General features: G+C 45.1%; 1 protein-coding gene across 13 annotated transcripts in view; it reads left to right on the forward strand.

The window, feature by feature from the left end:
- Positions 1 to 22,080, forward strand: part of LOC143956163 (uncharacterized) — a 309,704-nt gene that overhangs the window by 55,909 nt on the left and 231,715 nt on the right. The window contains exons 12-17 of one of the 13 annotated variants that reach the window (XM_077466271.1): positions 33 to 129; positions 932 to 1,107; positions 2,447 to 2,543; positions 3,288 to 3,623; positions 4,230 to 4,673; positions 5,913 to 10,222. The exons of 10 other annotated variants lie outside the window; for them this stretch is intronic. In XM_077466271.1, the coding sequence (XP_077322397.1) occupies positions 33 to 129; positions 932 to 1,107; positions 2,447 to 2,543; positions 3,288 to 3,623; positions 4,230 to 4,673; positions 5,913 to 7,297 (2,535 nt within the window). In that variant the 3' untranslated portion in view covers positions 7,298 to 10,222. Of the gene's footprint in view, positions 1 to 32; positions 130 to 931; positions 1,108 to 2,446; positions 2,544 to 3,287; positions 3,624 to 4,229; positions 4,674 to 5,912; positions 10,223 to 22,080 lie in introns of those variants that run through there. 2 more of the 13 variants (XM_077466272.1, XM_077466273.1) reach the window with 2 other exon arrangements.

Genomic DNA, 22,080 nt, shown 5'->3' on the forward strand with positions numbered 1-22,080 from the left:
TTAAACAGAAATGTACTCTTCTTTCACACCAGAAAATTCACACGGGTGACCATCATTATTCATGTACAGAGTGCGGAAAATTCTTCTCTAAGAAAGGGGACCTAGACGAACACAAGAGAATTCACACAGGTGAGCATCTGTATTCATGATCAGAGGAAATCATCTCCATTCCTCAATATAACGTCATGTTCCCAACAAATGAGCAGAAGATACTGTACACCATATGAAAGGTCCATCTCCATTCCTCAATATAACGTCATGTTCCCAACAAATGAGGAGGAGATACTGTACACCATATGAAAGGTCCATCTCCATTCCTCAATATAACGTCATGTTCCCAACAAATGAGGAGGAGATACTGTACACCATATGAAAGGTCCATCTCCATTCCTCAATATAATGTCATGTTCCCAACAAATGAGGAGGAGATACTGTACTCCATATGAAAGGTCCATCTCCATTCCTCAATATAACGTCATGTTCCCAACAAATGAGGAGGAGATACTGGACACCATATGAAAGGTCCATCTCCATTCCTCAATATAATGTCATGTTCCCAACAAATGAGGAGGAGATACTGTACTCCATATGAAAGGTCCATCTCCATTCCTCAATATAACGTCATGTTCCCAACAAATGAGGAGGAGATACTGGACACCATATGAAAGGTCCATCTCCATTCCTCAATATAATGTCATGTTTATACAAATCGATGTGGCAAAAGATCCACCTCCGTTAATCTCCGTAGCAGTCATTGATGCACAAAATAATTTTACCTATTGTGTCATAGTTGTTTTGAATCCTTTAACTGGTTTATTTTCATATTTTTATGTTACAATTGTACCCAGTTCCATGCCAGAACTCTAGACCAAAATAGATGACTCGTTTTACTGACTTTTTTTTATTTATTTTAAAAATTGTTTCCTAACAGATGGATGTGATGTGAGGAATTCCTCGGAGAGACGTCTTCTATTATCTGCTGATTGTAACTCAGAAGATAATGTCATTACACAGGATCCTCCAGGAGGAAATCCAAATACACCAAATATACATCACAGACCTTCCTGTCCGGAGACATCAATGGATCCCTCTGATCAATCGCATATTGTGAGTGCAGATGTCCATTTAAGATCTCATACTGCCGATAAATCAACAGATCCATCTAATCCCAAGGAAACTTCTGTACCACTTGAAGGAGTTCACAGATACAAGAAACTATTCTCATGTTCAGAGTGCGGGAAATGTTTTAACCACTTGCCGACAGCTGAACGACTATGGACATCCGGAGATTTGTGGTGGTATATCTGAATGAGGCCTGAAGCTACAGGCATCATTCATATATCGGTGTTTTCAGCCAGCAATTTCCTACACCATCAGAACGATCATAGCAGCTGGTCAGCCGCTAGATCGTTCCTATGGGCGGCGAGAGGGGACATCCCCCCCGCTGCCCTCCGGTGCTTCTACCGACTTACCTCTGCGATCAGTGAGTCGGAGAATTGATCCGCCGCCTCTGGATGTCAGCCATAGAGATTTCCGGTGGACCAGATGGTCGCCGGAGTCTATATGATCGGAGGCCGGGCGTGATGTTATGATGTCACGCCCGGCCTCTGCTTTCAAAAAAACTGCACCGTCTCAGCTGGGAAGCCGTGATCTTTTTTTAAAAATTTTTTTTTTTTGACTTACCAGCCTAGAGGTGAGATGTGGGGTCTTATTGACCCCCCACATCTCACTGTACATAGGTCCTGTCACAACATATTCCTATTACAAGGGATTTTTACGTTTTACTTTTTTTTTTTTAAAGTGTCAAATTAGAAAATTTCAAGTAAAATTAGCAATAACTTTTTTTTTAAAGTGCCCCTTTCCCCGTGTGCTTGCACGCAGATGCGAACAAATACATAAGCCCCACCAACATATGAAAATGGTGTTGAAACCACACATGTGAGGTGTCGCCATGAACGTTAGCACGAGAGCAATAATTCTAGCCCTAGACCTCCTCTGCAACTCAAAACATGTAACCAGTAAAAAATGTTAAAGCGTCGCCTATGGGGATTTTTAAGTACTGAAGTTTGGCGACCATTCCATGAGCGTGTGAAATTTGGAAGCATGGCATTTTAGGTATCTATTTACTCGGCGTAACTTCATCTTTCAAATTATGCAAAAAAATTGGGCTAAATTTACAGTTTTTTTTTTTTTAAGCATGAAAGTTTTTTTTCCCCAAAAAAAATGCGTTTAAAAATTGCTGTGCAAATACCGTGCGAGATAAAAAGTTGCAATGACCGCCATTGTATTCTCTAGCGTCTTTGCTAAAAAAAACATATATCATATTTGGTGGTTCTATGTAATTTTCTAGCAAAAAAAATTATGAGTTTTACATGTAGAAGAGAAATGTCAGAATTGGCCTGGTGGGCAAGTGGTTAAACAGAAATGTACTCTTCTTTCACACCAGAAAATTCACACGGGTGACCATCATTATTCATGTCCAGAGTGCGGAAAATCCTTCTCTAAGAAAGGGGACCTAGACGAACACAAGAGAATTCACACAGGTGAGCATCTGTATTCATGATCAGAGGAAATCATCTCCATTCCTCAATATAACGTCATGTTCCCAACAAATGAGGAGGAGATACTGTACACCATATGAAAGGTCCATCTCCATTCCTCAATATAACGTCATGTTCCCAACAAATGAGGAGGAGATACTGTACATCATATGAAAGGTCCATCTCCATTCCTCAATATAACGTCATGTTCCCAACAAATGAGGAGGAGATACTGTACACCATATGAAAGGTCCATCTCCATTCCTCAATATAACGTCATGTTCCCAACAAATGAGGTGGAGATACTGTACACCATATGAAAGGTCCATCTCCATTCCTCAATATAACGTCATGTTCCCAACAAATGAGGAGGAGATACTGTACACCATATGAAAGGTCCATCTCCATTCCTCAATTATATGTGATGTTCCCAACAAATGAGGAGGAGATACTGTACACCATATGAAAGGTCCATCTCCATTCCTCAATATAACGTCATGTTTATACAAATCGATGTGGCAAAAGATCCACCTCCGTTAATCTCCGTAGCAGTCATTGATGCACAAAACAATTTTACCTATTGTGTCATAGTGGTTTTGAATTCTTTAACTGATTTTTTTCGTATTTTCATGTTACAATTGTACCCAGTTCCATGCCAGAACTCTGTGAAACTGTTGACTTAGAGACCAAAACACGTGACTTTTTACTGACCTTTTTATATTTATTTAAAAAAAAAATTCCTAACAGATGGATGTGATGTCAGGAATTCCTCGGAGAGACGTCTTCTATTATCTGCTGATTGTAACTCAGAAGATAATGTCATCACACAGGATCCTCCAGGAGGAAATCCAAATACACAAAATATACATCAATGGGATCCCTCTGATCAATCGCATATTGTGAGTGCAGATGTCCATTTAAGATCTCATACTGCTGATAAATCAACAGATCCATCTAATCCCGAGGAAACTTCTTTACCACTTGAAGGAATTCACGGATACGAGAAACTATTCTCATGTTCAGAGTGTGGGAAATGTTTCTCTAAGAAAGGGAACCTTGAAAAACACAACAGAATCCACACAGGTGAGCATCCGTATTCATGATCAGAGTGCAGGAAATCATCTCCATTCCTCAATATAATGTCATGTTCCCAACAAATGAGGAGGAGATACTGTACACCATATGAAAGGTCCATCTCCATTCCTCAATATAACGTCATGTTCCCAACAAATGAGGAGGAGATACTGTACACCATATGAAAGGTCCATCTCCATTCCTCAATATAATGTCATGTTCCCAACAAATGAGGAGGAGATACTGTACACCATATGAAAGGTCCATCTCCATTCCTCAATATAACGTCATGTTCCCAACAAATGAGGAGGAGATACTGGACACCATATGAAAGGTCCATCTCCATTCCTCAATATAATGTCATGTTTATACAAATCGATGTGGCAAAAGATCCACCTCCGTTAATCTCCGTAGCAGTCATTGATGCACAAAATAATTTTACCTATTGTGTCATAGTTGTTTTGAATTCTTTATCTGGTTTGCTTTCATATTTTTATCTTACAATTGTACCCAGTTCCATGCCAGAACTCTGTGAAAATGTTGACTTCTAGACCAAAACACATGACTCATTTTACTGACCTTTTTATATTTATTTTAAAAATTGTTTCCTAACAGATGGATGTGATGTCAGGAATTCCTCGGAGAGACGTCTTCTATTATCTGCTGATTGTAACTCAGAAGATAATGTCATCCCACAGGATCCTCCAGGAGGAAATCCAAATACACAAAATATACATCACAGACCTTCCTGTCCGGAGACATCAATGGATCCCTCTGATCAATCGCACATTGTGAGTGCAGATGTCCATTTAAGATCTCACACTGCAGATAAATCAACAGATCCATCTAATCCCAAGGAAACTTCTTTACCATTTGAAGGAATTCACGGATACGAGAAACTATTCTCATGTTCAGAGTGCGGGAAATGTTTTAAACATAAATTGACTCTTCTTTCACACCAGAAAATTCACACTGGTGACCATCCTTATTCATGTACAGAGTGCGGAAAATCTTACTCTAATAAAGGGAACCTAAACAAACACAAGAGAATTCACACAGGTGAGCATCCGTATTCATGTTCAGAGTGCAGCAATTCATCTCCATTCCTCAATATAATGTCATGTTCCCAAGAAATGAGGAGGAGATACTGTACACCATATGAAAGGTCCATCTCCATTCCTCAATATAACGTCATGTTCCCAACAAATGAGGAGGAGATACTGTACACCATATGGAAGGTCCATCTCCATTCCTCAATATAACGTCATGTTGCCAACAAATGAGGAGGAGATACTGTACACCATATGAAAGGTCCATCTCCATTCCTCAATATAACGTCATGTTCCCAACAAATGAGGAGGAGATACTGTACACCATATGAAAGGTCCATCTCCATTCCTCAATATAACGTCATGTTCCCAACAAATGAGGAGGAGATACTGTACACCATATGAAAGGTCCATCTCCATTCCTCAATATAACGTCATGTTCCCAACAAATGAGGTGGAGATACTGTACACCATATGGAAGGTCCATCTCCATTCCTCAATATAACGTCATGTTGCCAACAAATGAGGAGGAGATACTGTACACCATATGAAAGGTCCATCTCCATTCCTCAATATAACGTCATGTTCCCAACAAATGAGGAGGAGATACTGTACACCATATGGAAGGTCCATCTCCATTCCTCAATATAACGTCATGTTCCCAACAAATGAGGTGGAGATACTGTACACCATATGGAAGGTCAATCTCCATTCCTCAATATAACGTCATGTTTATACAAATCGATGTGGCAAAAGATCCACCTCCGTTAATCTCCATAGCAGTCATTGATGCAAAAAATAATTTTACTTATTGTGTCATAGTTGTTTTGAATCCTTTAAGAGCCAGTTCACACTGAGGCAGCACGATTTGCAGAGTGCCTGCCTCAGGCGACCTGCACACCACTTCAGCTGCGACTTGCAAAATGACTTCTGTATAGAAGTCAATGCACACCACCTGAAGTCGCCCCAAAAGTAGTACAGGAACCTTTCTCTAAGTCGGAGCGACTTGAGTTGCTCCTATTAGAACAGTTCCATAGTACAGAACAGGACGCGATTCGTCAGGCGGCTAAGTCGCCTGACAAGTCGTCCCTGTGTGAATTGCCTCTCAACGATTTGTTTTCATATTTTCATGTTACAATTGTACCCAGTTCCATGCCAGAACTCTGTGAAACTGTTGACTTCTAGACCAAAACATGTGACTCTTTTTACTGACCTTTTTATATTTATTTGAAAAATTGTTTCCCATCAGATGGACGTAATGTCAGGAATTCCTCGAAGAGGCGTCTTCTATTATCTGCTGATTGTAACTCAGAAGATAATGTCATCACACAGGATCCTCCAGGAGGAAATCCAAATACACAAAATATACATCACAGACCTTCCTGTCCGGAGACATCAATGGATCCCTCTGATCAATCGCATATTGTGAGTGCAGATGTCCATTTAAGATCTCACACTGCAGATAAATCAACAGATCCATCTAATCCCGAGGAAACTTCTTTACCACCTGAAGAAGTTCACAGATACGAGAAACTATTCACATGTTTAGTGTGCGGGAGAACTTTTAGACAGAAATTTACTCTTCTTACACACCTGAAAATTCACTCGGGTGTCCGTCCTTATTCATGTACAGAGTGCGGAAAATCTTTCACTAAGAAAGGGAACCTAGACGAACACAGTAGAATTCACACAGGTGAGCATCCATTTTCATGTTCAGAGTGCGGGAAACCTTTCGCTCATAAAGGAAACCTTCGTAGACACATGAAAATTCACACAGGTGAGCGTGTTCAATGTTCAGAGTGCGGAAAATCTTTTACTCAGAAGGGGGACCTTGTTAAACACCAGAGAATTCACACCGGTGAACGTCCTTATATATGTTTCGAGTGCGGGGATTCTTTCATTCACCAAAAGGCACTTCTTAGACACAAGAGTCTTCACATGGATGCGGTCTCTTATTCACAGTCAGAGCACAGAAAATCTTTTGCTAACAAAGGGAACCTGCATGAACACCAGAGAAGTCACACACGTGAGTGTCCTTATCTGTGTTCAGAGTGTGGGAAATCTTTCACTATGAACGAAGACCTTGTTAAACACCAGCGAATTCACACCAGTGAGCACAATTATTCATGTTCAGAGTCTGGAAAATGTTTCACGGAGGAAAGGGTACTTCTTACACACAAGAGAATCCAATTTGCTGAGGGTCCTTATTCGTGTTTAGAGGGCACTGAATCTTTTTTTAACAAAGGAAACCTTTTTAAACACCAGAAAAGTCACACGGGTGAGCATATTTTTTCATGTACAGAGTGCGGGAAATCTTTCGCGAGGAAAGGGAACTTAGAAGAGCACCAGAGAATTCACACAGGTGAGCGTCCCTATTTATGTGCAGAGTGTGGGAAATCTTTTGTTAATAAAGGAAACCTTCTTAGACATCAGAGAATTCACACAGGTGAGCGTCCTTTTTCATGTTCAGAGTGCGGGAAAGTTTTCATTCAGAAAGCAGATCTTGGTAAACACCAGAGAAAGCACACGGGTGAACGTCCTTATTCATGTTTAGAATGCGGGAAATCTTTTTCTCATAAAAAAGTTCTCATTAAACACCAAACAATTCACACGGGGAGCACCTCTATTGTTTAGAATGCCAGAAAGGTTTCATTCAGGAAGGAAACCTAGATGAACACCAGAGAATTCACACGGGTGAACGTCCTTATTCATGTTTAGAGTGCGGGAAATCTTTCACTGAGGAAGGAACCCTTGTTGCACATTAGAGAACACACATTGCAGAGCATTCTCGCTGCTTTCATACTACAGGAATTGCTTTACAACTAAAAGAAGGAAATGCACCTGCTGATTTATTTGACAAATGTCCCTTATGAATCGGCCAAAATTTGCTTCATGTGTGACCCTAATGTGAAACCTGATTGTGTATGGTTATCAGTGGTAAAATAAAGCACCTTATATTGGACTTCCTTAAGTTGCCTGTCCTCAGGAATTAGAATGTTCCTTACACAGGAGGTCAGTGGGATAAAAGCACAGGTATAGACCACTCAAAAGAATACTGCTGCAAAAGTCAGATTGGGAGCAACAGGCAAGAGAAGCTACTGTGGATAGTTTGGAAAAATGTAGATGGTGGGAGGAGAGCTGTCAGAATATGTAATGTGGGTGGTGGAGAAGAGCTGTCGGAGAATGTAGTGTGTATGGTGGAGGAGAGCTGTCAGAGAATGTAGTGTGGATGGTGGGGGAGAGCTGTCGGAGAATGTAGTGTGGATGGTGGAGGAGAGCTGTCAGAGAATGTAGTGTGGATGGTGGGGGAGATCTGTCAGAGAATGTAGTGTGGATGGTGGGGGAGATCTGTCGGAGAATGTAGTGTGTATGGTGGAGGAGATCTGTTGGAGAATGTAGTGTGGATGGTGGAGGAGAGCTGTCAGAGAATGTAGTGTGGATGGTGGGGGAGATCTGTCGAAGAATGTAGTGTGGATGGTGGGAGGAGATCTGTCAGAGAATGTAGTGTGGATGGTGGGGGAGATCTGTCGGAGAATGTAGTGTGGATGGTGGAGGAGAGCTGTCGGAGAATGTAGTGTGGATGGCGGAGGAGATATGTCGGAGAATGTAGTGTGGATGGTGGAGGAGAGCTGTCGGAGAATGTAGTGTGGATGGTGGAGGAGAGCTGTCAGAGAATGTAGTGTGGATGGTGGGGGAGATCTGTCGGAGAATGTAGTGTGGATGGTGGGGGAGATCTGTCAGAGAATGTAGTGTGGATGGTGGAGGAGAGCTGTCGGAGAATGTAGTGTGGATGGTGGGGGAGAGCTGTCAGAGAATGTAGTGTGGATGGTGGGGGAGATCTGTCGGAGAATGTAGTGTGGATGGTGGAGGAGATCTGTCGGAGAATGTAGTGTGGATGGTGGAGGATATGTCGGAGAATGTAGTGTGGATGGTGGGAGGAGAGCTGTCGGAGAATGTAGTGTGGATGGTGGAGGAGAGCTGTCGGAGAATGTAGTGTGGATGGTGGGGGGGAGCTGTCGGAGAATGTAGTGTGGATGGTGGAGGAGAGCTGTCGGAGAATGTAGTGTGGATGGTGGGGGAAGAGCCGCCAAAGAATACTGTGTAGAGGGTGGGGAAGCTGTTAAGGAATGTGGTGTGAACAGTAGGGGGAGAGTAGCTATAGAATTTATCGTGGACGGTGTGACAGTGTTGAGGTCCGATGAACCCCAAAACCCAGTAAGGAGCACAGTGGAACCCTTATTTTACTAACAGTTGCTAGTTAAATTCGATTTAAATCCTATTTTTCTTTAGGGTCAGCAGAGAATTGCCACCCTTCATACACTCCTACCAGCACACATTTTAGTCCACAGGCCATAATTTCCCGTTAAACTCTCATAGCATAAGATCATAAAACCTACCAGCAACATACCTTCCATTGAGACAGCAAGTACTGCAGAAGGTTGATTTGGCTATTTGAAAGGATGTGTGGAAAACCAGGGCTAAGTAATTCAATCGATCACCATCCAACAGTTCACCTCCACCTCCACCTCCACCATCTCCTAAGCTAACAGACCATTATGCAGGTTTTAGAACACATCACAAATGTTTTAAAAACAGACCACATTTCGAAAAAATTACACTGTCGGAGGGCCAGCTGGGAAATGATAAAACTTGTTTGTGGAGTTATTGCGTGTTCCCGGAGCTCCTTCGGGAGTTCTCCAGCCATCCGGTTCTGAAAGTCCGCAACAATCTCTGCACTCCTACTTCCCACCCCTTAACCCTTGTGATTAGGTGGGGGGAGGGATCAATGACACAACTGCAAACTGAGAGCCCTCCTTTACTATCAAAAATGAAGGACATATGTCAAGTCTTATTTTTTGAGGGCCAAGGAAACTGAAATTTCAGATCGATTTTATGCCCATTGACTGAACTCTGCTGGAGCCCAGAGAACCCAGGACTTTATTAAGTATTTTTAATTCATTTTTGTATTACTGTTCTAATATTGTATTTAACTATTTCAATCTTTTTTTTCTGTACCCTTTTCCTTATCTTGTATTAAACAATATTTTTTAAATCGTTAAGCTTATCTCTAATGCTTTAAGCCAGGACTTGACCTTTTAGAAGATTTACCCCTCTTCCTACAGTGCTGAATTACCAAATAATCTGAGTAGGCATCAGTCTATGGGCCCTATGCCGTCTAACCACTTGCCCTCCAGAAGATGAACCTTATTCTAGATTTACGGCACTGTGTTACTTTAAATGACAATTGCACGGTCGTATAACACGATACCATTTTCCCCACAAGTAGAGCTTTCTTTTGGTGGGGTATTTGCTCACCTCTGCAGTTTTTATTTTTTGTGCTATAAACAAAAAAAAAAAGACATAACATATACAGTGCCTTGAAAAAGTATTCATACCCCTTGAAATTTTCTACATTTTGTCATGTTACAACCAAAAACGTAAATGTATTTTATTGGGATTTTATGTGATAGACCAACACAAAGTGGCACATAATTGTGACGTGGAAGGAAAATAATAAATGGTTTTCAACATTCTTTACAAATAAATGTGTGAAAAGTGTGGCGTGCATTTTTATTCAGCCCCCTTTACTCAGAAACCCCTAACTAAAATCTAGTGGAACCAATTGCCTTCAGAAGTCACCTAATTAGTAAAAAGTAAGTAAGTAGTAAGTCCACCTGTGTGTAATTTAATCTGAGTATACATACAGCTGTTCTGAGAAGCCCACATAGGTTTATTAGAGAACCTTAGTGAACAAACAGCATCATGAAGGTCAAGGAACACAACAGACAGGTCGGGGATAAAGTTGTGGAGAAGTTTAAAGTAGGGTTAGGTTATAAAAAAAAATCCCAAGCTTTGAACATTTCACGGAGCTCTGTTCAATCCATCATCCAACAGTGGAAAGAGTATGGCACAACTGCAAAGCTACCAAGACATGGCGGTCCACCTAAAATGAAAGGCCGAGCAAGGAGAGCATTAATCAGAGAAGTAGCCAAGAGATCCATGGTAACTCTGGAGGAGCTGCAGAGAACCACAGCTCAGGTGGGAGAATCTGTCCACAGGACAACTATTAGTCGTGCTCTCCACAAATCTGCCCTTTATTGAAAAGTGCCAAAAAGAAACCCATTGTTGAAAGAAAGCCATAAGAAGTCCAGTTTGCAGTTAGCGAGAAGCCATTTGGGGGACACAGGAAACATGCTGAAGAAGGTGCTCTACTCAGATTAGACCAAAATGTAACTTTTTGGCCTAAAAGAAAAATGCTATGTGTGATGCAGAACACTGCACATCACCCTGAACACACATCCCCACCGTGAAACATGGTGGTGGCAGCATCATGTTGTGGGAATGCTTTACTTCAGCAGGGACAGGGAAGTTGGTCAGAGTTAATGGGAAGATGGATGGAGCTAAATACAGGACAATTTTAGAAGAAAACCTGTTAGCCCTTGTACACACGGTCGGACATTCCGACAACCAAATCCGTCGGATTTTGTCCGAAACTGATGTTGCATACACACAGTCAGACAAAGTTGTAGGAAAATCCGATCGTTCGTAACGTGATGACGTTATTTAGTTACGACGGGACTACGTTCAGGCTAGTAGCCAATAGCTTTGGTCTAGGTATTTGATCTGAGCATGCGTGGCACTTTGTCCGATCGTAATTCTCTACAAACGATCAGACAAAGTCCAATCAGATCATGTTGTCGGAAAATTTTATAGCCCAGCTCTAAAAGTTTGTCGGTCGGATATTCCGACAGAAACAGTCCAATGGAGCCCACACACGGTCGGATTATCCGACAACATGGTCCAGTCGGACATTTTCCATCAGAATGTTCCGACCGTGTGTACAAGGGCTAAGAGTCTGCAAAATACTTTGGGTGGAGGTTCACCTTCCAGCAGGACAACAACCCTAAACATACAGCCAGAGCTACAAAGGAATGGTTTAGATCAAAGCATATTCATGTGTTAGAATGGCCCAGTCAAAGTCCAGACCTAGATCCAATTGACAATCTGTGGCAAGACTTGAAAATTGCTGTTCACAGGCAATCTCCATCCAATCAGAGAGAGCTTGAGCTGGTGGGAAGATTGGGGGAGGGGGGGGATGTTCGGCACACCAGTCCCATCTCACGCTAGGGATGACAAGACTGACTGGTCTATCAGGTTTTTTGTTGTTTTACATGCTCCTATGATCACCTTTTTTATGCTACTATTGCATTCCTACTATGGGCGTGCCATATTCTCTGTCATATGTGGTATGTTGTAATGTTTGATTACTCTCCTAATGATATTATGTTAGATAAGACTGTGGCTCACCTCACAAGCGGTCCCTAGTGTTCTACTATTTAAAAAAACAGAAGCCCCATATCATCTGTTTTCAGGAGACCCACCTTACTGGTTTCAATTTTGTTAGCGAAGTCCTTCCTAGCAGAAATGATGTTATCAAAAACTGACCCTGCAGGACGTTTTATTATAATTACCCTTCGTATAGTCTCCATAGTGTTCACGTTGGTGAACGTATACATTCGCCCTCTGTTCACCCCAGAAATTTTCTCCCACATATCCCTCCTAATACTCTCCAGATACCCTGGTCCCCTACTGTTTATAGGCAACTTTAATGCTGTACTTGATCCTACTGTGGACCGCTTGCGGGGAGGGGGCAGATCCTACCCCTCATTTGTTGACTGGACCCAGGTATAGGCTCTCACTGAACTATGGAGATGGAAGCATTCAGATGACCAACAGTTTTCATGTCACTGACTCATTCCATACCATTTCTCGCATAGACTTAGCATTTGCCCCACCAAAGGTAATCCTTCTTGTCCAGTCTGTCTCATATTTGCCCCGAGGGATCTCTGATCACACCCCTATGTCTGTGGACCTCCTCCTCCTGCCAAGAGCAGGCCCTCAAGTCTGGAGATTGAACTCTCTTTGGCTGGAGGATGAGCTAGTATAGAGTGAATGCCAGAGGGGCATCACTGACTACTGGCGGGTGAACCAGGGTTCCACTGGACCTACTAAGGCCTGGGAAGCCTCCAAGGCAGTGTTAAAGGGAACTTTCATGTCTATCACTGGTATCCTACGCAAAAATGCCCAACAACATACTGAGGAATTATAAAATGCATTACTATTGGCAGAGGTGACCTATGCCCAAAACCCCGGTACAGCTACATTAACTCCATGGCTGCAACGTCACAGGGATTACGAACTTTGCTTGCTAGATCTCACTAAAAAGCGCATGTGCTATGTCACCCAGAAGACGTTTGAACATGGTAACAAAGCGGGACGCTTACTCGCATATTTCACCAGATCTGACCGCTCCCCTAACTCAATTCCCAGGATTTTAGTCTCTAATGCCGCATACACACGACTGGACTTTCCGGCAGACTAGATCCGACGGTCTTCCTGACTGACTTTTGGCAGAGTTTCCGAATGAACGGACTTGGCCACACACAATCACACCAAAGTCTGATGGATTGGAACGTGATGACATGCGACCGGACTAGAATAAGGAAGTTCATAGCCAGTAGCCAATAGCTGCCCTAGCGTCGGTTTTCGTCCATCGGACTAGCATACAGACAAGTGGATTTCTCCATAACTGGGTCCAGCGGAGTTCCGGCGGAAAAATTTGAAACATGTTCTATTTGTAAAGTCCGTCAGATTTTTGGACAGCAAAGGTCCGATGGAGCCCACACACGATCGAAGTGTCTGACGGATTCGTTCCCTCTGACCTTTGCTGTCGAAAAGTCCGGTCGTGTGTACGCGGCATTAGGACCACATCAGTGATGTACCTCAAGACATAACAATAACTTCCTAAACTTTTACCGTGATCTCAATACATGGAAACACAACTTGATGACTATTTAACCCAAATACCACTCCCCCAGCTGACAGATCCAGACCAAAAAGAGCAAGATGAATCTCTCTCTGTGGAGGAGCTCTCCCTTGCGATTTCGCAACTGCCGGCTCATGAGACGCCAGATTTAGACGGTTTTCCAGCTGAATGGTACACACATCTTCAACACCTCCTTAGCCCTATCCTAAAACATATAATGAGGCCTTGAAAGAAGGAGTACTCCCTCCCTCAATGAGGGAGGCTTTTATTGTTTTTAAACTTTATTCCACCCGAAAAGATCTTCTTAAATGCAATTCCTATTGGCCGATATCTCTCATCAATGTAGACGTCAAAATTCTGGCTAAAGTGCTGGCCAACCGCCTGAACAAAGTGATTGCGAAGTTGGTAGGGAGTGACCAAGGGGGCTTTATACCAGGTAGTTCGACCAGAATGAACATTCGTGATTCGGATCCTTAGCTCTCTGCTAATTAGAGGTCTTCCCATAAATGACATAGAAGAACAGATATCTCATTACGCAGACGATACCCTAGTCTACCTAGCCGACCCATGACTCCCCCACCAACCTGTTATCTGTCATCAATACATTTGGTGACTTCTTCAGATTCTGAGTGAATTGGGACAAGTCAATCCTCTTTCCCGTAGATCAAGCTCTTACATCAGAGATCAAATCGGACTCTAAACTGCAAACAGCCACCACACTCATTCAGGTACTTAGGAGTTATAATTCAACTGCCATTATCCCTCTATATAACCAAAAATTTAAGACCCCTACTACTCCAATTACAGACTCAGACCAGACAGTGGAAGGACTTACCCTTAGCCCTTGTACACATGGTCGGAGATTTTGACAACCAAACCCGTCTGTTTTTGTCCGTCGCATCTTGTCCGAAACTGTTGCATACACACGGTCGGACAAAGTTGTTGAAAAATCCGATCTTTCAGAGCGTGATGACGTAATTTCGTTACGATGGGACTACGTTCAGGCTAGTAGCCAATAGCTTTGATGTAGGAATTTGATCTGAGCATGCGTGGCACTTTGTCCTATCGAAATTCTCTACACATGATCGGAGTATGTCCTATCGGACCAGTTTGTCGGAAAATATTTCCAGCAAGTTGGAAAATTTGGTCCGTCGGAAACAGTCCGATGCATACCACACACAGTCGAATTATCCGTCAAAATGGTCCGATAGGACACATTCCGTCGGAATCTCTGACCGTGTGTACAAGGGCTTAGACTCATGGTGCGAGCCAATGTCCTCAAAATGATATATCTACCTAAATTGTCATGGCTAACTCCCCTTGCAAAATCTTTAATTCTATTTTTAGGAGCATAGACTCTATCTGTACTACCTTCCTATGGAATGGACATCCCCCTAGAGTCGCACTAGAGACACTTTGCCTCCCATCCCACCTGGCAGGGTTAGCTTCCCCGATTTTTACTACCAGACATCTCAGTTAGTTAATGTCCATGACTGGCTACACCCTGATTCGAATAACGCGTGTACAACTACTGAGGGAGCCATAGTTTCCACGTTCAAAATACTACATAACATAATATACCGCAGATGCACACCACTAGGACCTGGAATGTCTGTCATACCTACCTCTCTCTCTGTGTTAAAAACAGCAATAGCCAAAACGTACCTCTGAATCTTGGCTGGCCTCTCTCAATAGCCCACTCTGGTATAACCCTACACTTAAAGAACTAAACTCCCTACCTGACCCTAGGAGATGGACATCCAAGGGGATTAAATATTTATGCCATATAGTCAGAGCTTCAAATCCTTCCCTCAGATGAGACTGGACTTTGATCTGCCACATACCTATCTGTTCTATTACTACCAACTCAGACATGCAGTACGAGCTCAGTTCGGCTCCCTAGCTAGTCCCCTCGAGACCCCTGACCTGCAAAAACTCCTAAGCCCTTGTACACACGGTCAGAGAATCCGTCGGAATGTGTCCTGTCGGACCGTGTTGTCGGATAATCCGACTGTGTGTGGTATGCATCGGACTGATTCCGTCGGAATATCCGTCGGACCCAATTTTCCAACTGGTTCGATCGGACATACTCCGATCATGTGTAGAGAATTTTGATCGGACCAAGTGCCACGCATGCTCAGATCAAATTCCTACATCAAAGCTATTGGCTACTAGCCTGAACGTAGTCCCATCGTAACGAAATTACGTCATCACGTTCTGAATGATCGGATTTTTCGACAACTTAGTCCGACCGTGTGTATGTAACAGTTTCGGACAAGATCCGACGGGCAAAATCCGACTGGCAAAATCCGACTGACAAAATCCGACTGACAAAATCCGACGGATTTGGTTGTCGAAATCTCTGACCGTGTGTACAGGGGCTAAGAGCTCCGGACCAGACAAAACTTATATCTACCTATTACTCGGCCCTAGTGACAAACTCTAATCCCAGGTTCAAGTGGGACTCCTTAGACATTCCTATCACAGAAGAAGGTCTGAATTCTGTGACACCTTCAAGGCCTTGGTTGTCTCTTCCAGAGATAGGATAATTAAATTTAAGGTCTTTCACCAATCATACCTTACGCCAGTTAAAATGAAAAAAAAAAAAAAAAAAAAAAATGGGCATATCCCCCTCGGCCGAATGCTTTGGAAAATGTGGACACACAGCTGACTTCCTCCACTGCTTCTGGACTTGTCCTATAGTACAAAACTTCTGAGTGAACAGACACGCCTTTCTCTGCTCAGCACTGGGTCTCCCCAATATACTTAACCCCAAGAACTGTCTCTTGGGCATCTTTGGTGACCTCACTGTTCCCTCCCAGGCCAAAAGACTGCTTCATATCCTCTATTTTTACACAAAAAAGGTTATCTTACTGACCTGGAAGAGTGCTGCGACCCGTACTATGGGTCACTGGTTAAAACTGGTTAACGGATCTATAGCACTGTATAAGCTAACCTTTGAAATCCGAAAGAGGAAATAAACATTTCACAAGATATGGGACAGGTGGCTGGCTAGCCCACTAACCCTCTCACCTACACTGCCATAGAGAGGTATTATTTAAGGTAATCTGCCTTACACAGAGAATGACTTTTGCCCCAATAGCACTGCCCATGTTTGTGATACTAGTCTATACAAAGTTTAATGTCGAGGTAGATGTCATCCACTCTGAGTGCCATAGTAAATATGTGATGCACAATTTCCTTCTGTTCTAGGATGACATAGAAGCATACTGTATTTTATGTTTGGATTGTATTTAGTCTGTACGTCTGTCTGTATGTTCAAAAGAATGCAATAAAAATATCTTAAAAAAAAAAAAAAGAGAGCTTGAGCTATTTTGCAAAGAAGAATGGGTAAAAATGTCCCTCTCTAGATGTGCAAAGCTGGTAGAGACATCCCCATGGGGGTACGGCGGTGGAGCAGATGTGCAGGGTGGTACAGTGGTGGGACAGACATGCAGGGTGGTACAGGGTGGAGCAGATGTGCAGGGTTGTACTGTGGTGGGACAGACATGCAGGGTGGTACAGTGGTGGGACAGACGTACAGAGTGGTACAGTAGTGGGACAGACGTGCAGGGTGGTACAGTGGTGGGACAGACGTGCAGGGTGGTACAGTGGTGGGACAGACGTGCAGGGTGGTACAGTGGTGGGACAGACGTGCAGGGTGGTACAGTGGTGGGACAGACGTGCAGGGTGGTACAGTGGTGGGACAGATGTGCAGAGTGGTACAGTGGTGGGACAGATGTGCAGGGTGGTACAGAGGTGGGACAGATGTGCAGGGTGGTACAGTGGTGGGACAGATGTGCAGGGTGGTACAGTGATGGGGCAGATGTGCAGGGTGGTACAGTGATGGAGCAGATGTGCAGGGTGGTACAGTGGTGGGACAGACGTGCAGAGTGGTACAGTGGTGGGACAGATGTGCAGGGTGGGGCAGACGTGGAGGGTGGTACAGTGGTGGGAAAGATGTGCAGGGTGGTACAGTGGTGGGAAAGATGTGCAGGGTGGTACAGTGGTGGGACAGACGTGCAGGGTGGTACAGTGGTGGGACAGATGTGCAGGGTGGGGCAGACGTGCAGGGTGGTACAGTGGTGGGATAGATGTGCAGGCTGGTACAGTGGTGGGACAGATGTGCAGGGTGGTACAGTGGTGGGACAGACGTGCAAGGTGGTACAGTGGTGGGATAGATGAGCAGGGTGGTACAGTGGTGGGACAGACGTGCAGGGTGGTACAGTGGTGGGACAGACGTTCAGGGTGGTACAGTGGTGGGACAGACGTGCAGGGTGGTACAGTGGTGGGACAGACGTGCAGGGTGGTACAGTGGTGGGACAGATGAGCAGGGTGGTACAGTGGTGGGACAGATGTGCAGGGTGGTACAGTGGTGGGACAGATGAGCAGGGTGGTACAGTGGTGGGACAGACGTGCAGGGTGGTACAGTGGTGGGAGAGACGTGCAGGGTGGTACAGTGGTGGGACAGATGTGCAGGGTGGTACAGTGGTGGGACAGATGAGCAGGGTGGTACAGTGGTGGGACAGACATGCAGGGTGGTACAGTGGTGGGACAGATGTGCAGGGTGGTACAGAGGTGGGACAGATGTGCAGGGTGGTACATTGGTGGGACAGACGTGCAGGGTGGTACAGTGGTGGGACAGATGTGCAGGGTGGTACAGTGGTGGGACAGATGTGCAGGGTGGTACAGTGGTGGGACAGATGTGCAGGGTGGTACAGAGGTGGGACAGATGTGCAGGGTGGTACAGAGGTGGGACAGATGTGCAGGGTGGTACAGAGGTGGGACAAATGTGCAGGGTGGTACAGTAGTGGGACAGCTGAGCGGGGGGACGGTGATCTGAAGTGTGGAGTTTCAGGAATTGGGGCCGATCTGAGATGTGAGACACTAACTGACATTCTGACAACCAGTCACACTAATACAGTGATTCTCTTAATTTTCAGAGATTTCCTCTTACTTCCTGTTTTGACTATGGGACAGGAAGTGAAGGTAAGTCTCCCCAATGGAAATTTATCAGTAAAAGAAAATCCCAAAGGTTGGGTTTTCCCAGGAACAAAGATAGTGGGGACACTAGTCCTGGTGACCTGGAGGACCACAAGGGATTACCTTTACTTTGCAGGGATTTCCTCTCACTTCCTGCTTTGTCTATGGAACAGGAAGTGAAGGTAAGTCTCCCTAATGGAGATTTATCAGTGAAAGTAAAAGAAAATCACAAAATTTTGGGTTGTTCCCAGAACAGAAGTAGTGAGGACACTAGTCCCGGTGACCTGAGGGAGGCAAGGAATTCCCTTAATTTGCAGAGATTTCCTCTCACTTCCTGTTTTGACTATGGGACAGGAAGTGAAGGTAAGTCTCCCTAATGGAGATTTATCAGTGAAAGTAAAAGAAAATCACAAATTTTGGGTTGTCTTAAGCCGCGTACACACGTGGAGGACTGTCAGGCCAACTTAGTCCGTCAGACAATCCGACGGACAGTCGGTCATACTTTCGAATGAACGGACTTGCCCACACACGGCACTTTTTGAGCGGACTAATACGGCGGACTAAGTCCGCCATACTATCCGCCCTACTTTTGAAATGAACGGACTCGCCCACACACGCGGAGGAAAGTCCGGTCATTTTGAGCGCGTCTCCAGGTAGGCGGGGCCCGCAAAGGAGACGTCGCTGACCCCGCCGCCTGGTATGGACTTAAAGGGGAACCCCAACGCCGAAAAAAAAAATCGGCGTGGGGGTCCCCCCAAGTCCACAACAGACCCTTGTCCGAGCACGCTACCCAGCCGGCCAGGAAAGGGGGGCGAGCGAGCGCCCCCCCCTCCTGAGCCGTGCCAGGCCGCGTGCCCTCAACATGGGGGGGTGCCTTGGGGAAGGGGGGGCCGCGCGGCCCCCCCACCCCAAAGCACCTTGTCCCCATGTTGATGAGGACAAGGGCCTCTTCCCGACAACCCGGCCCCCCACCCTATGTGAATGAGTATGGGGTACAATGTACCCCTACCCATTCACCTGTGAAAAAAAGTACAAAAAAAACATAACACAGGGTTAAAATATTTTATTGCACAGCTCCGGGGGTCTTCCGTCTTCGGGGGTCTTCTCGCCGGACTCCTCCGCTATCTTCTTGTAGCTCTTTTGCTAGCGGAGGAGTCCAGCTTTCTTCCGACTTCGGGGGTCTTGTCCCCCTCTTCGGTTCTTCTGCCGGGCCACCGCACCTTCTTATAGCTCTTTTACAGGCGGTGGCCCGGTCTTCTGTCGCCGCCGTCTTCCGTTCTTCTTCTCCAGGAGATGTTGCCTCGACGCTCTCTCCGGCCACAATGCCAGGGACGCGCTCCGGAAGAAGAAGAAGAAGAAGAAGAAGAACGGAAGGCGGCAGCGGCGACAGAAGACCGGGCCACCGCCTGTAAAAGAGCTATAAGAAGGCGCGGTGGCCCGGCAGAAGAACCGCAGAGGGGGACAAGACCCCCGAAGTCGGGAGAAGAGGCCGGCGGCGCGGAAGAAAGCCGGACTCCTCCGCTAGCAAAAGAGCTACAAGAAGATAGCGGAGGAGTCCGGCGAGAAGACCCCCGAAGACGGAAGACCCCCGGAGCTGTGCAATAAAGTATTTTATCTCATGTGTTGTGTTTTTTTTGGTACTTTTATTTTACAGGTGAATGGGTAGGGGTACATTGTACCCCATACTCATTCACATAGGGTGGGGGGCCGGTATCCGGGGGCCCCCTTATTAAAGGGGGCTCACGGATTCCGATAAGCCCCCCGCCCGCAGACCCCGACAACCAACGGCCAGGGTTGTCGGGAAGAGGCCCTTGTCCTCATCAACATGGGGACAAGGTGCTTTGGGGTGGGGGGGCCGCGCGGCCCCCCTTCCCCAAGGCACCCCCCATGTTGAGGGCGCGCTCGCTCGCCCCCCTTTCCTGGCCGGCCGGGTAGCGTGCTCGGACAAGGGTCTGTTGTGGACTTGGGGGGGACCCCCACGCCGATTTTTTTCGGCCTTGGGTTTCCCCTTTAAGTCCATACCAGGAGGCAGGGCCAGCGACGTCTCCTTCGCGGGCCACGCCTACCTGGAGACCCGCTCGAAATGAGCGGACTTTTCTCCGGGCGGGAAAAGTCCGCTCATTTCAAAAGTACGGCGGACTGGCACACACACGGGCGGATTGTCTGCCGAAATGCGAGTCCAGCGGACAGTATTTCCAACATTCCGAAATACTTAGTCCGCCAGACTGCACCCTGAAAAAGTCCGCTGCACGCTGAAATGTGTTTTGGCGGACTAAGTAGGCCAGACAGTCCGCCAGTGTGTACGCGGCTTTAGGAACAAAGATAGTGGGGACACTATCAGAATCAGAAATAGTGGGGACACTAGTCCCGGTGAACTGAGGGAGGCAAGGAATTCCCTTAATTTTCAGAGATTTCCTCTCACTTCCTGTTCTGACAATGGGACAGGAAGTGAAGGTAAATCTCCCTAATGGAGATTTATCAGTGAAAGTAAAAGAAAATCACACATGTTGGGTTGTCCCCAGAACAGAAATAGTGGGGACACTAGTCCTGGTGACCTGGAGGGCCACGAGGGATTACCTTACTTTGCAGAGATTTCCTCTCACTTACTGTTAATTTTGACTATGGGACAGGAAGTGAAGGTAAATCTCCCTAATGGAGATTGAACAGTGGAAGTAAAAGAAAAACACAAATTTTGGGTTGTCCCCAGAACAGAAATAGTGGGGACACTTGTTCTGGTGACCTGAGGGGGGGGAATTCCCTTAATTTGCAGAGATTTCTTATCACTTCCTGTTTTGACTATGGGACAGGAAGTGAAGGTAAATCTCCCTAATGGAGATTTATCAGTGAAAGTAAAAGAAAAACACAAATTTTGGGTAGTCCACAGAACAGAAATAGTGGGGACACTAGTCCTAGTGACCTTCATCTGCAGGGATTTCCTCTCACTTCCTGTTTTGGCTTTGGGACAGGAAGTGAAGTTAAATCTCCCCAATGGGACACAGATAACAAAAGCATCTATACACATCCACTACCTAACTGCTCAGGAATCTATTTTTTATAAAATAATTTCTTGCTGTGTATTTTTTCCTCCTTGTATCATCCTCTGTGAGCTCCTGAATCTCTCCTTCTCCCCCTCAATTCTCCAGGTTTGAAAGGAGTAGTGCATATTAGTTGCAGTCATGTGTACTGCTCTATGTATATTACAGCGTAGAAATCCTGCGGTCGACAGTCCATAGGTCATCTTGAGAGCGATCGTGAGCAGGTGGCCACGTTCCTACCTTCAGTGGGACCATGAAGAATGGACGTAGTCATCCTCTACCAAAAGGTCAGGTCACAGCAACAAAAAAACAAAAAAATAACATTTGCAGATTTGAAGGAGGTTGAGAAGAATAGTAGGTATTTTTTTTTTTAAGATTACATATTTGAATAGAACATTTTTTTTTTAAATCAGAGTTACAGTAAGTGGCTTTACCTGCTGACTTACCCGAGCTCCAGTGATGATCACTGGACCTTCTTCCAATCCACTCCTGCCATGCCAGCGACAGACTCCACCGTCCACACAAAATGGAGGATTCAGTCATAGAAGAGCTGAGGAGAGCCAGACACCTCA

Source organism: Lithobates pipiens, unplaced genomic scaffold (genome assembly GCF_037356315.1).
Source record: "Lithobates pipiens isolate NorthernLeopardFrog02 unplaced genomic scaffold, aLitPip1_a1.2 Scaffold_35, whole genome shotgun sequence".
In the NCBI taxonomy this organism is placed as follows: domain Eukaryota; kingdom Metazoa; phylum Chordata; class Amphibia; order Anura; family Ranidae; genus Lithobates; species Lithobates pipiens.